Source organism: Corvus cornix, chromosome Z (genome assembly GCF_000738735.6).
Source record: "Corvus cornix cornix isolate S_Up_H32 chromosome Z, ASM73873v5, whole genome shotgun sequence".
Taxonomy (NCBI): domain Eukaryota; kingdom Metazoa; phylum Chordata; class Aves; order Passeriformes; family Corvidae; genus Corvus; species Corvus cornix.
Window position 1 is genome coordinate 57,158,375 of NC_046357.1, and position 13,349 is coordinate 57,171,723.

The following is a 13,349-nucleotide window of genomic DNA, read 5'->3' on the forward strand; positions in this document are numbered from 1 at the left end:
GATATGAAACAAATTCAGTAATGAAAACAACAAAATACAGAAAAACTAAGGGCAAAATCTGAACAAAGCCAGGAGATGACCATAAGGCTGTCTATAGTTGGGAAGAGTTGGTAACAAAAAGTAGTGCCTTTTATTAGGTCAACAAGTACAGCTAAAAGAATTGTCAAGATTTCAAACAGACAAATGAGAGAAATGGAATGTAAATTACTGTGTACTCCAGCATATGTCCAATTTTTCCTTCTATATTAAGTTAATGTAATAAAAGGCTATTTCTACCTATAGGCATTCCACTGCTATAATTTAGGGCACAGAAGTAGTATAACTATATGAAATCTGTTGTATTCTGAGCCTGGCAACATTATTAATTCAATACATTAGGCATTTGTGGTAGTCTAATGCATGAAACACATTTATTACCAAAAGCCTTCACCAATGTAAACATGCATACTTAACCTCCTATTAAGTCTTCAGTGTTAGAAGAAAGATCTTTCTCTACTTGTGTTTCAGTTGGAGGAAGACTATCCACACCATCTCTCAAAAGTTCATCCTTGGATCTGTAACCCTGGTCTGACTGACAATCTGCTTGAAGAAATACAAATATATGCTTCAAGTTCGTTTCTCCTTCCTAAATTTGTGTTTCAATAAGAAAAAAAAGGATCTGAAATTTATTTGTTTCACATGCTGTTTCTCCAGAAAAGTTCATAGTAAGATCTCAAAAATGTCTAATTGGTGGAAAGATCTACTCAGTGATGATAACACCAGAGATAATCAGGCTATTCCAATCCAAATTTACTTTTCTAATTATATTAAATACCAGTTATTCCCCTAGAAACACTCTGGTGACTATTTTTAATGCACTGTATCTGCTTTCATTCCTTTCCTATCACATTAGCATGAAATATTTAACTGCTGGGTAAGCTAAATTCTCAAATGCATTAATTAACAAAAGAAATTTAGACAAGCACAGCCATAATTGAGCAAACTTCTAACAGTGAATTCAGCCCTAAAAAAAAACCCCTGTACTATAAACTGTGCTGTATCTTTGTGCTGTATGCCAAAGTAAAAACTGTAATAGAAGAAAAAGTAAAACTGTAAACATTTTTTAAACGTTTGTTTCTCTGCTATACCAGTTAAACTTGCCAGATGTAACTCGCTAAAAAAAAGTTTACAGTAATCCAAAAAGTTTGTCATATGAAACAATCCAGAAAGTCTCTTTTCTCTGTTATTTTTATCTGAAGTGCTGCTGCATGTGCAAAAAGACAAAAATACTATACGGACATATTTCTCAGCAACATGCTAAACAGAATTGTTTATATACTTCAGAGTTCCTTTTAGCACACATTACTGTACCAAAAAAGATCAAAGTGTAAATCACTGAGTGTGAAAGGTGTTAGGAAACTTGGGTGACAGACATAATTCATCTACCGTACATATCAGTGCTATTTATTTTACCAAACAATAACAAATATGTAAAAAAGAATCAAAAATTTGAGTGGCCATCAATTAACACATTTGGCTGCTGTATTGAAAACTTTTTATATAGAAAATCAAGTTCTGACATTCTTTGGTGCTTATTTTCTCTCTATCATAGTTTCAATAATGTTAGTAATCCCTGCCTTGAGCAGAAGTGAAAATACCCTATCAATAAATGGGTGAATTACCTGCAGGAGTAACATTCAAGGGTAGAAATAATGCACACGTGCATCCAAGGCTTCACACCATAAGTCTGCACCCCACACCGTGATAGCCAAGGATAAATGCGGCACCCAAGGGACAGCAAAGAGCAAAAAGCAGAGCAACAAAGAGCAGAGAGAAGGGAAGTTCAGTAATCTAGGCAGACATATCAGATGAAGCACAGGAATCAGACTCAAAGTTCTCTTTACAGAAGGGCTCAAGATATTAAAAACATGAAGAGTGTGCTAGAATAATTTTGTACATTAAGTTTTGAAATACACACAGAAAGGAAGTTTAGTTGAGACTGCACAGGTAGGATGTGATCAGTACTAAAGCAGATACAAAGAACCATGCATTTTGTCTTGCTATCTCAAATTATTAACTTCCTGTGCACTCTTTTTACTTCAGTTTGTCTCAAAGAGTGCACACTATGTTTAACGTGGAGTTTTTCTCCAGCTTATCACTTGCCTTTCCATTTCCACAGTCTCCTAAAACTGTGTGACAAGGTTCTGATAATGTCTGTATTTATTTCAAAGTTTAGCAACTACTATTAAGACACTTGAACATGGCCTTTAAAAGCATGGTTTACTATAACCTAACATAACATACTAATTAGACCTTTCTGGGATATCATCAAGGAGAAACATCTTTTAAGTGTTACCTTCTAATCACCTCACCAACTATCACTCCTTTCCTTTTATGGGAAGATTTTACTGACACAGACTATTACTTCTATGAATAAATGACAACATGCAAAAATTAAACAGCCTCATATGTCAGAGGCTTCAAACCTTTTCTGAAGGTTAACACAAAAAGCAGGGTACATGAGACCACAGCAAAACATTTCTTTTAATGTAAGAATATTTCTACTATGGTCCATTCTAAACTAAAGCATGATGTGCAGTAAAGGAAGAATGTTCAACAATAGTGTACTTTTTTTCTACACAAGTTAACTCCACACTTCTCTACAGCCTCAAGAAGGGAAAGCAGTAGTTGTGGTGGGGAAACCAACAGGACACTAGAAAATTTAGCCTTATGGGGAACTGTTAGTAGTAAACCCAGCAGAATCTAGTACCTGTGCTAGAGTGATTATCAACGGAATCAAGCCTGACTAAGTCACTGACGAAGAGGGTGTGCTCCCCACTGTTAGCATCATTAGAACTATCCACGCTACCATGGCTCACCATGTCCCCATCACTTCCACCCGTGGGACTCCGCAGAGCTAAAGACATGAATGAGAGCTGGTTAGTAAGAGAGGACTTAATTGTTCAGGTTTTTTAACAAATCTAACCTCTTCAGACAATAGTAAATACTTCTGCTGGCACATATAAAATAGGAGTATGAAATTCTGGCAACAGAAATCAGACAATTAATTCTTCAGTATGCAAAAGACATGCTAATCCTGTTACAAGCATCAAGTTAGCAAATACCAATTTTTATACATTTAAGGACAGATTTTCCACTTTCAAAAGCCACAATGTTAGCTGCAATCCCTCAGAAAGCATGTCATGCTCCTGTTGACCAGAAATAAATCAATTTCAACTAACTTATTACCTGATATCACAGGCATTCGTAGGCTCTGCGTTGATTTCTTTAAGCACTGCCTAAACTGCGCTGTGCCACGAACTACATTTCGTACCTTTGTCCACAGGAATATGCCACTGCGGTTACTACTAGGCCAAGAAGACTCTAAAACAGCCTGCAGAAAGAGACATTTTTACAATAACAAAAACAGTAAGGAAGTTACATTAAAAAACACAGTAGGGCAAGAAGCTTCTTTTTTCCCCTCATCAAAAAAAAAAGCATTTACTGTCAACCATGTGAAGTAGGACAAATACTTGAAATTTTATGAGCCCTTCCCTTTTATTCCACAGGTCAGTACACAACAGCTGAGTAAAAGCAAACAATGGATCAAGATTTCTTTAATTAAACAAGATGGATTTTGTTCTTATTTATATATTTTGATTGCAACAGAAGACCATAGTAGCACCTCTTTTCTTTTTCCTTTATATTGTTTACCATGAAGTTTCATCAGGATATTCCAGAAACTTGGAAGCAAGGAAAAGAGAGAGAGGCTACTTCAACTAGCCTAATTCCAGCCTTCATCCATCTTGGATCTTGCTGTCTTAAATAATACACCTTAGAATAGATTTATTTGACATGGAAGCCCTAGATGGTTCCAAAATTTGCAAAGGCAAACAGTTCAAATCTATATTTCAATAGAATTTTTGGTTAGCCAAACAGCATGGGAATGTAAATTTAACAGTGTAAAACCATATACTGTAGATTCAGCCATTCTGTAAGCATGTCCAAAAGGATTGCTTGACCAAGAGAATCAGCAAATCCAAGTGAAGAGCTGCAAGAAACAACTTTAGAAACATGCTACCGGACATTGGGAGTGACAACTGCAAAACACACTGGTCCCTTACCTTATTGTAATAACCATAGGTTATGGCATTTGGCTGTATTCCAGCATTTTTCATTTCAAAAAGGACTCTCACAGCCTGAACAGGCTGACCCCACAGTCCACAGAGCTGCATTACTACTCTGTAACAGACCTGACAAGATACAGAAACACATAAATGGACCAAGGACAAGAATTTTGAAACATCTTAAGCTCTTTTCTGATTTCCAACTTGTACACATGTAAAAGGGAAAGCCGCATGAGAGCAACTACTTAGTCCATAACGTGCCACAGCCAGAAGAGGGAGCAAAAATTAAACAGGAAATCACAAAACCTGAAATAACATCAGCAGTCACATTGTTGAGCATGCCGATTTTCTTTTTCCATTCAGCTCCTCTATTTGAGAAATAAAGGAGGTAAGGCCCCCATGTGAAAAGCAGCATAATTTGCTGTTATGTGCCTGTGGATACTACTGAAAGAATAGTATGCTGCACACAAACCCATTAGCCCTTTAGTGCAGTAAGGCTGCAAGGCATTAATTTAAAGTGCATTTAAAAACCAGGGATATTCAAGAACTTCCTTCTGGAAGGCATCTGTGAGATGACTAGCAACACTGAGTTGGAGTACTTGACCCAGCAGACACTATGCTGGGGATGAAAAAGGAAATTAATTTCCAGTTGCTGTAGTTAAGCAGACTTGAGATGATTTTAAGGTGGCTTTAACACAGGTCAAACCATAAGTACACTTAACCTGGTGGTGTCAGCGAAACACACTGTACTTGCACCTTGTCTTCTATCTCACATTCATGGTAACTTTTTTTGATTTGCACTTGCCTCATCTAGTGGTTCCACATCCGTTTTCCTCATTTTAATCAGAACATCATATGCCTGTTGCAGTGCTTTGACCTTGGGATGTGCAACTCTGACATAGGCTGGTAGACAAATAAACCATAGGCTGTAACTATGACTGAAGAGACACTTAGCCCACTGGGAAGGGCTGACATAATACTTCTTGGCTAATTTATGGGCTGTTTTTATCTCCTGTAAGGGTGAAACAAAAAATAAAAGCAGACAAAAGATACAACATCTTGAATCTAGAAATCTAACTCAGATACTGGCTTCTTAAGAGTAAGAATTTAATAATAATAATAGACACACATTCAACCAAAGATCCCTTTTTACCGCTCTCTTATTAAGACTCTCTGCAAGCAAAAACTAGCATCAGGATCAAGCTTTTTTCCCTGCACTAAAGCATTAATTCTAATTTAATTTTTTGTTACAGTCTAAAGCTTAAAGATGCATTTGACAATAAACTGTAATCTCAGATGCTAATTTTTTAATCTCTTCTGTTTCTTTTACTTGTAAGTGTTCATTCTCAATAATTACACAGACCAAACCTCTAACAACATTAACTTATAGTATAAACAGGAAGTGGCAGCTCTATCAAGAAAGTTTGTTTCTTTCAGTGATCACACAGTGATTACTCAGTGAGACTCATCTGACCTGCTTTGTCCTCTTTGCCATGAGTGCTGGACTATTTGAAATGCTGCTTCCAGCTGGGTGTCTGCTGAAGGAGAGCTTGAGCTCCTGTGGCCTGTCAAAGAGCTTGAAATCTAGTCGCGGGAAGTTCTTATAGCTATATAGATGATTTAAAAAAACAGAAAATAAAAGCTTTTCACATGCCTGCTCATAGCAGGAAAGCCATACAAAGACAGCTGGCATGGAAAAAAATGACAAACAGGAGAATAAAGAACCAGGAGAAAAAAAAGAGAAGATAGCAAGACCCTTTTAGCCTTATTCACAAAGATGCCACAAGAAGATGCCTTGGACATTAAACCTCCAAAGATGATGGAAATAAGAACCAGACGGCTAACCATGTCATGAAGGTCAGGGGAGCACAGATGATGATTAACAAGGACAACAGCAAAAAACAGAACCCTCATGATCTCCAAGAGAGACAGGAAGAAAAAAATCATACCCAGAGTGTCTGAAACTCCACACTTCCTGCACAGGGCTGAAAAAGACTGAATGCAAGAAATCTGAAAAGTGGAGTGCATGTTTTGTTCTTTTGGTTCATTGTCTGCAGATCAGTAGTACTGGGTAGATTCATAACCCACCCTTCATCATTTCCAACATGGAACAAAGTGCACTGCACTCGCTACAAAGTACACACAAATGGCTCAAACAGGAAGAAGAACACTGAATACATGCAGAAAAGTATTACCATATAGTTGGAAAGAACTTATTGAAAAATTAATACCATAATCCAAATTCCCTCACACGTACACACCCAAACCACTGACTTCCAGAGCTTCAGAAACTTACCAGAATCTGGGCAGTTCACATCTTTCTCTGAGTTCTTCTGAACACTGTATTAAGACAAGTCCTGCACCAACATGGAACATCTGCCCTGCTAAACACCATAAGCACTCCAGTTTCACTCTATGTGACTGTTTAACTTGTACCTGTATTTTGGCACTCGGTCCTGTCCATCATCAGCAGGTGGTTCTGGTGGCATTATGAACACTGTGTGTTCACTTTTTTGTGACTCATCAAGCTCAATCAAGCGTACATCTTCAACAGAATCTACATCAACCTGAAAACAGAGTTTGTACACTAAATACAGAGTTTGGCTTTGTAACAAAGTGTCCTTTTTAACTTCAATTATGTTAGAATATGTAAAAATATATTTAATATATGCTGCATTTGATTGGATATATATTATATAAATTGTACTTGTTCTAATTACTCAAATATCAAGTCCACAGCCTTGGCTTTCCATTTTTATTTCATGATCAGATATTCCTAAACTTTTTCAAGGGCAAAGTACCTTCTCTCCTTTTTCCGTTCCTTTATCTGGAAAGAGCTGGGAAAAGAAAAAAAAAAAATTAAGAGTTTCTTCTCAACTCAAAACCAAAATCCTAAATAATTCTATTAAAGCTGTGTCACTTCCTGAAATATTAAAGAAGAAACAGCAATTTTCCATATTACTGTAGAAGCAATTAAGCTCTTTTTCAAATGCTTCAGTAAAGAATTCCGTAATCAGCATGCTTTCAATCCGCTCACATTATCTACTAAATACAAAATCCTAAATCTATCAAAGGAAAAGTGCTTTCATTTAGTTTAGTTGAGACAAACTACTATTTTGCAGGTATTTCCAATATGACAACCTGCAGTAATAACAAATTATTAACAACGTATTCTCTAGATGCATACCCCACATTTAGCAGAGAAAAGGAAAGGCAAATGAACTTTTATCCATTTACAAATGTTAATTTGATTAGAATCAATACTGAATCAAAGACTCAGTCTATAAGAAGCTATTATTAGAATGTTCTGCCCAGAAAGAATCATATATATGCCTTAAAAAATAAATACAATTCTCTAGCTCCTAGCTTTCATATTGTGAACCTGGAATTTTAAAGATGACGCTATAAACTCCATAACCTATCTAGATCAGAGCCATACTGATGTGACTTCATAAAATAAAAAATAAAAAAAAAAAATAAAAAAAAAAAAAGAATGGGATACAGCAATCTTTCTCCTATAACATGCATGTAATGAAAGGGGAACTTATCCACATAAACCAGTTCTGACCCCATCTTAAGCACTAGGCGTATTTTAAGTTGAAATTGCGAAAAACAACAACACAGATGCCCACTGGTAGTAATTCCTCATTGGAGGGAGGATAACTAACATTTAATGAGAAAACACAAATAGCATTTTGCTAAAGTGTCAGCTACTGGTAATTCTCACATTATCTTATAGATTGAAATCCTACAGGCCTTTAATTAAAATTTCATCCAACAACACAGAAATTATGACCACGCAAGATGATGAAGAAAAGAAAAAGAGCTAGCAATAACCACCAAAATTCCAATCCCTTTGAACACTTATTACAGAAGTTATGTACCTTCTCAACTAAATGACAGTAAAGTAACACAAAGTAGACAGAAAAATATTATTTAGTAGTACTACTACATTTCTCACCTTTTCTATGCAGTCATCAAAAAATGCCAAGCCAGTATCCTTGTCACTCACAAAACTGCACTCTTCAATAAAGCGGCTGAATATCTGTGTTTTGGTGAGATGCGTGTAGAACTTTGTATAGGCACGGTCTCTGCTTTTTAAAAATCCTGGTTATAAAAGGGAACACACAACTAAATACCAGTTAAAAGTTCCATAAGAAATGAACACTTGAAGTGTCAACATAAATTACTTAAGGTGCTAATACATCAAGTATTTGCTTTATCTATAACAACAACTACTTATATCTACTTGCATTTGGAAGATTAAAATAATAGCATTTTTTAGTAGCTATTTTTTTAACATAGCTAACAATCCTCAGCAATCAATAACACCCATGTAATCCCTTCTCACTGTGTTGATTCATTGTGCAAGAAAAAGATGACTTTGTACAAAAGCATCCAACAGCTAAAACAATAATAAAATAAAAAATAAAAATTATATTATTCTAAAAGAAGGTGACGGGCCTGATAAAATTGAAAACTAAAAATCTCTTGCCAAATCTCTCATCCACTAATTAAAAAAAAAAACAACAACCCCCAAAAAGAAACAAAACCCAAAACACTACCACATAAAAAAACCCTGTGACATTCTATGTGGTGTTCAACTCATGAACAGATCTGAATAGTTAACAGTGATGAAGGAAGTGATATTTGCTCACTATTGTTTATTGCTTTACTGTTTTTCTGACCTCTGCCCCATTCTCCACAATGTTTCCATTTATATCAAGACCATTACTTCACTCCTCATTACTGGGCTTTTTAGCATTTTTGCTTCATACAAATTGAGAAATATTTTTTCGTTCCCAAGAGATGCCCTTGTAGAATATGCCATGATGAGAGGGCATCATGCTACTAAAAAAAAGCTTTTTCTAATACAAAGCTAGTGCAAACCTGCAGTTCCAATCAACTTTGAACAGCTGAACTTTAGACAATTGCCATTTTAAATACTGCCAAGAACTCTACAACCAAAGGGAACTTTGACCTTTTAAAGTCATGCAGCTCTTCAGCTCTAAAGCTGTAACAGTGCTGTCAGCAGCTTGTTTGCACCACCCTCACCTTGATGATCAAACAAGGAATCGGCAGCAGTTGCTTTATTTGAAGGTGCCTGTGTGATTGGCTTGAGGAATGTTCTGTAACCCTTCAAAATAGATGCCATGAAACGGAGAAATGCTTCCTGGATCTCCATCTCAAGTTCTATCATCTTCTTCTGCCAGGAAAAGTCTGCTTCTATAGGAGTCATTTCCACTGCAGAGCCTTCTTGAGTTTTCCTGTGAACTGTCAATGAGCAACACATACAATCCTTTAATAAAAATTCAGTGCATTCAAAATTTTTTTCTACTTGCCCATATGCATAAGTGATAAGCACTAGAAATCTTGTGATTATTTTCCAATTGAATTGGCTGATATAAAAGGCAGGTTACCTCAAAAGCATATTTTTCTAACTCATGCAGCAGTCTGTGACATAAAACAAGGACGTCAGCTCAGTTAATGTTACTTCATACTCAACTGAATATAGTCTTTCAACAATAAATCAACACAAACACAAACCATCACGTGTGGTGGTTTCTTCCACTCCCTGCCCCAACCCAGCTCCTTTTGGGCTGCTGTACAACCTCCAGTCTCCACAGGCATTCCCTTTAGGCCTTGGCCTTGATTAATGGCTCCTGAGCAGTTAAGATCCCCTTGAGCTTATCAGAAACAATGGCTGTTCTGAGGAACTGCTGCTGCCTAAAGAACATTTCTTGCCTCATGGATGGCCTTGGAACACTATTTGCCTAAATCACAGCTTGAACAGAACAAGTATAACGACTTTTAAGGAAAATTCCAGCAGTTTCCAGTCTACAGGATGAAGACTGACAGACGATTGAAGATAATCATCTTGTGACACTATGAAGATTAGTCCTAAGCCAGGCCCTCTGAGCTCCCTGGGGCAGCTGTGACTGTACCAGCACCTCCTTCTCAGTGGGACCTCTTGGAGCCCACCAGCCCTCCAGTTTGCAATACTCTGAGGACCATTGCTGTAACCTGCTGACAGGGTCTGGGCTGTCAGTACTAGTACCCCCCAGTACCACCCAATCCTCAAGGCTCAACTTACCACCCATTGAGTGTTGCCAAATCATCTGACAGGAGTACCTCACTGAACTCAAGGTGAATTTTAACAAGTATGTACACCTTTGTACACAATTCTTTGGGTCTGTGTGCATGCATGTGTGAATGGATTTAAACACCCAACAGCAAGTATAGTCTGAATATTTCCATCTCAGATCTGTAATGAAGTTACTGTGGTGCTTACAGTAAACCCTATTAAATCACTTTGTAAATGTTAAATCAATCAATGATTAAGTGATGCTAAATCCTTTAGACAAACCTGGGGCTTAGTTTGGACTTGGCCCCTTAGTCTAAGACTAAGTTTGGATCCAGTGGCACCTAGGCTCCATTAGGAATTTAGAAAACAAGTGAGTCCATCTGCAACTCTTGACTCTACAGAAGGGCCTCCCCATACTATTTATGCTCTTGCTACTTTGCATCCTCAGTCTTTGTTACAATCATTCTACCTTGATTCTAATCTGATTTTCCTTTTGTGCTTCATCCATGTAGTCGGTAACAGAGTGAACCTAGCTACTGAACTTTGTCGTGCATTTGCATATTAATATGAAACCTGCTTTTACTGATACCTTTGCCACTGATTCTTTAAGCGACCTAAACCACTCATTTGTTAGACCGTGTTTTCCCTGTTCGGAAGAATACACATCTAAAACTACTTTTCCAACATAGATCCTAATATTTTAGTGCACCAAATGGTGGAAACAAGTGACATTCAGAGTTTACGCTTACAGTCTTAAAAAAACAGCAGCAGGATTGCTGAAAATGACAGCTCCACACTTATTATTATAACAAAAATATCAGTTACATCTCTACATAAATATAAACAAATATTACAACATAGCTATTATAATATTGCCAAAATAGAAAAATTATTTAAGAGAGACCACTGGCTGTGCTCAAGATAGATTGGGAAGTAGTTCCTAATGAATGACATACCCTGCTGATAAAAGTTGAGATTTTCTAACAGATGAAGTAAAGGCTATTTGCAAAAAAATCAACCATAGAAAACAAAGGCAAGAACACTTACCTCTTAATTAATACGATTGCTTTTGCAATTTATGAATTTTGTGTATCTTAGGTACACCTATGAGGCGATCATCATTTCCTTCCCCATAATGACATAACCTTACATAGCCTGAACCACCTTACCTGAAAAAACCTACCTATATTTAGACAGAAACAATACCTGAAAACTGTTAGGTCAGTTAGAACATTGCTCTTATCTGTCTAAGACATTAGGCTGAAGATGGTCAGTCTTTATTTTTCTTTTGACAAAATATTTTGTCAAAATTTAGCTACTCCATGATCCATCTCATTATCTGAGATATTCGCTAGAATTGGGCCCTGGGAACTACTCACATGTCAGCCTCCCCTCTGTGCCTGGGAAGATCCTGGAACAGATACTCCTAGAAGCTGTGCTAAGGCACACGGAGGACAGGGAAGTGATTTAAGATACCAGCACAGCTTCACCAAGGGCAAGTCCTGCCTGACCAACCCAGTGGCCTTCTATGACAGAGTGACTCCATCAGTGGACAAGGGAAGGGCTACAGATCTCCAGAATTGTGTAAAGCCTTTGGCACAGACCCCCCTAACGTCCTTCTCTCTAAAAGATGGATGTGACGGGTGGATTGTTAGAGGGATAAGAAATTGGTTGGATAGTCCCATCCAGAGCATAGTGGTGAATGGTTTAGAGTCACGATGGGCATCAGTGACAAGCGGTGTCCCTCAGGGGTCTATATTGGGGCCTGTGTTATTTAATGTCTCCATTAATAACACAGACAAAGGGATTGAGTGCACCCTCAGGAAGTTTGAAGATGGCACCAAGCTGAGTGCTGCTGTTGACGCACCTGAGGAATGGGATGCCATCCAGAGGGACTTGAACAAACTCAAGAAGTGGGCCCATGGAATCTGAGATTTAACAAGATCAACTACAAGGTGCTGCACCCTGAGTTGGGGAAACCCCCAGTATCAACACAGGCTGGGGGATGAACAGATCTCTGCATAGAAGGACTTGGGGGGGTGCTGGTGGATGAGAGCTGGACATGACCACGAGTAAAGGCTAAAAAACCAGATTAAATTCTAAGAAGTCACATTAAAAAAAGTCTAAAAAAATTAACCACATTTCATGCAATAGAAGGAAGTAATTACATTTAGATGCTAATTAAAATTAATTTTATTTTCTTTATTTCACCTGCTGCCAGCTGTGGGTGCAGTTTCTTTAAGGTGCTAAGCAGACTTTTACATGGCTTTTTAGGAAACTGCTTCCAGTTGGTGCTCTTCTTATCATCTGATCTAAAACACAGGAGAGACAAAAGAGAACTTATAAAATACAGACAATAGAAAAAGAATAACGTCAACCACCTTAATTTGCTTCATTTACAGAAGACAGTACCTTCAAATTATTTTGAAAAGAAATCTTGTCACTGGACCTTTTTGTTTAAAAAAAAAATAGGAGTGACATAACTCAGAATTTCATTTTTTCAAATAAGAACAGTATAAATTGAGTAATGAGTAGAGTTTTCTCCAGTCTGCAAGGAAGATCTGCCTTCAGATTCCACTTAGACTTTTAAATTATTTCCCTTTCAGATTTTTTATCAGCCTTGCTACTATGATTTAAGCACACTGTTCTGTATGTGATTATTATGCAAAATCTATTCTAGCATAAACCTGCCATACCACTACAGATACAAAGAAAGGCAGTTCTGAATACATGTTACTGAAAAAGGCCAGATCAGTCTGGGAACTTGATTATATGGTACTTTGCTATATGTTTATGGCAACCCGGTCCCCTCTTCAATCACAGTCCAACTGGTACTAGAAAGACTGGGAATTCAGTTTACAGCTGGAAAATCACGTGGTTGATTAAGCAGTGGGGTAAATTGCCTAAAGGGATGCTCATCTTCTTTAAGGAGAACAACAGTTACAATGCTAGACCTTCTTTAAGCAGTTGGATATAAACAAAGGGAGGGAATAAATCCTGAGAACTCCTATGCCTCTTTCTGGAAGACAGAAGGTGGGAGAGAGCTGCTCTTACAGAGACTACAATAAACCTTGTCACCATGAGACCTAACCAGTTATTACTATCCAGGCTGATATTGGCACTAGTTGTTTTTGCATTTTCCATCTGTGAAATATTTG

The 13,349-nt window shown here is 37.4% G+C and overlaps 1 protein-coding gene across 5 annotated transcripts in view; it reads right to left on the bottom strand.

Moving 5' to 3' along the window:
• DENND4C (DENN domain containing 4C) overlaps positions 1-13,349 on the bottom strand; it is a 73,617-nt gene that overhangs the window by 23,953 nt on the left and 36,315 nt on the right. For 2 of the 5 annotated variants that reach the window (XM_039566732.1, XM_010392985.4), the window contains exons 11-21: positions 12,403-12,503; positions 9,162-9,380; positions 8,068-8,213; positions 6,908-6,943; positions 6,543-6,673; positions 5,581-5,713; positions 4,912-5,118; positions 4,104-4,232; positions 3,229-3,373; positions 2,750-2,896; positions 454-582 (exon numbers count right to left, since the gene is read on the bottom strand). In XM_039566732.1, the coding sequence (XP_039422666.1) occupies positions 454-582; positions 2,750-2,896; positions 3,229-3,373; positions 4,104-4,232; positions 4,912-5,118; positions 5,581-5,713; positions 6,543-6,673; positions 6,908-6,943; positions 8,068-8,213; positions 9,162-9,380; positions 12,403-12,503 (1,523 nt within the window). The remainder of the gene's footprint in view (positions 1-453; positions 583-2,749; positions 2,897-3,228; positions 3,374-4,103; positions 4,233-4,911; positions 5,119-5,580; positions 5,714-6,542; positions 6,674-6,907; positions 6,944-8,067; positions 8,214-9,161; positions 9,381-12,402; positions 12,504-13,349) is intronic. The other 3 variants (XM_039566733.1, XM_039566735.1, XM_039566734.1) reach the window with 3 other exon arrangements.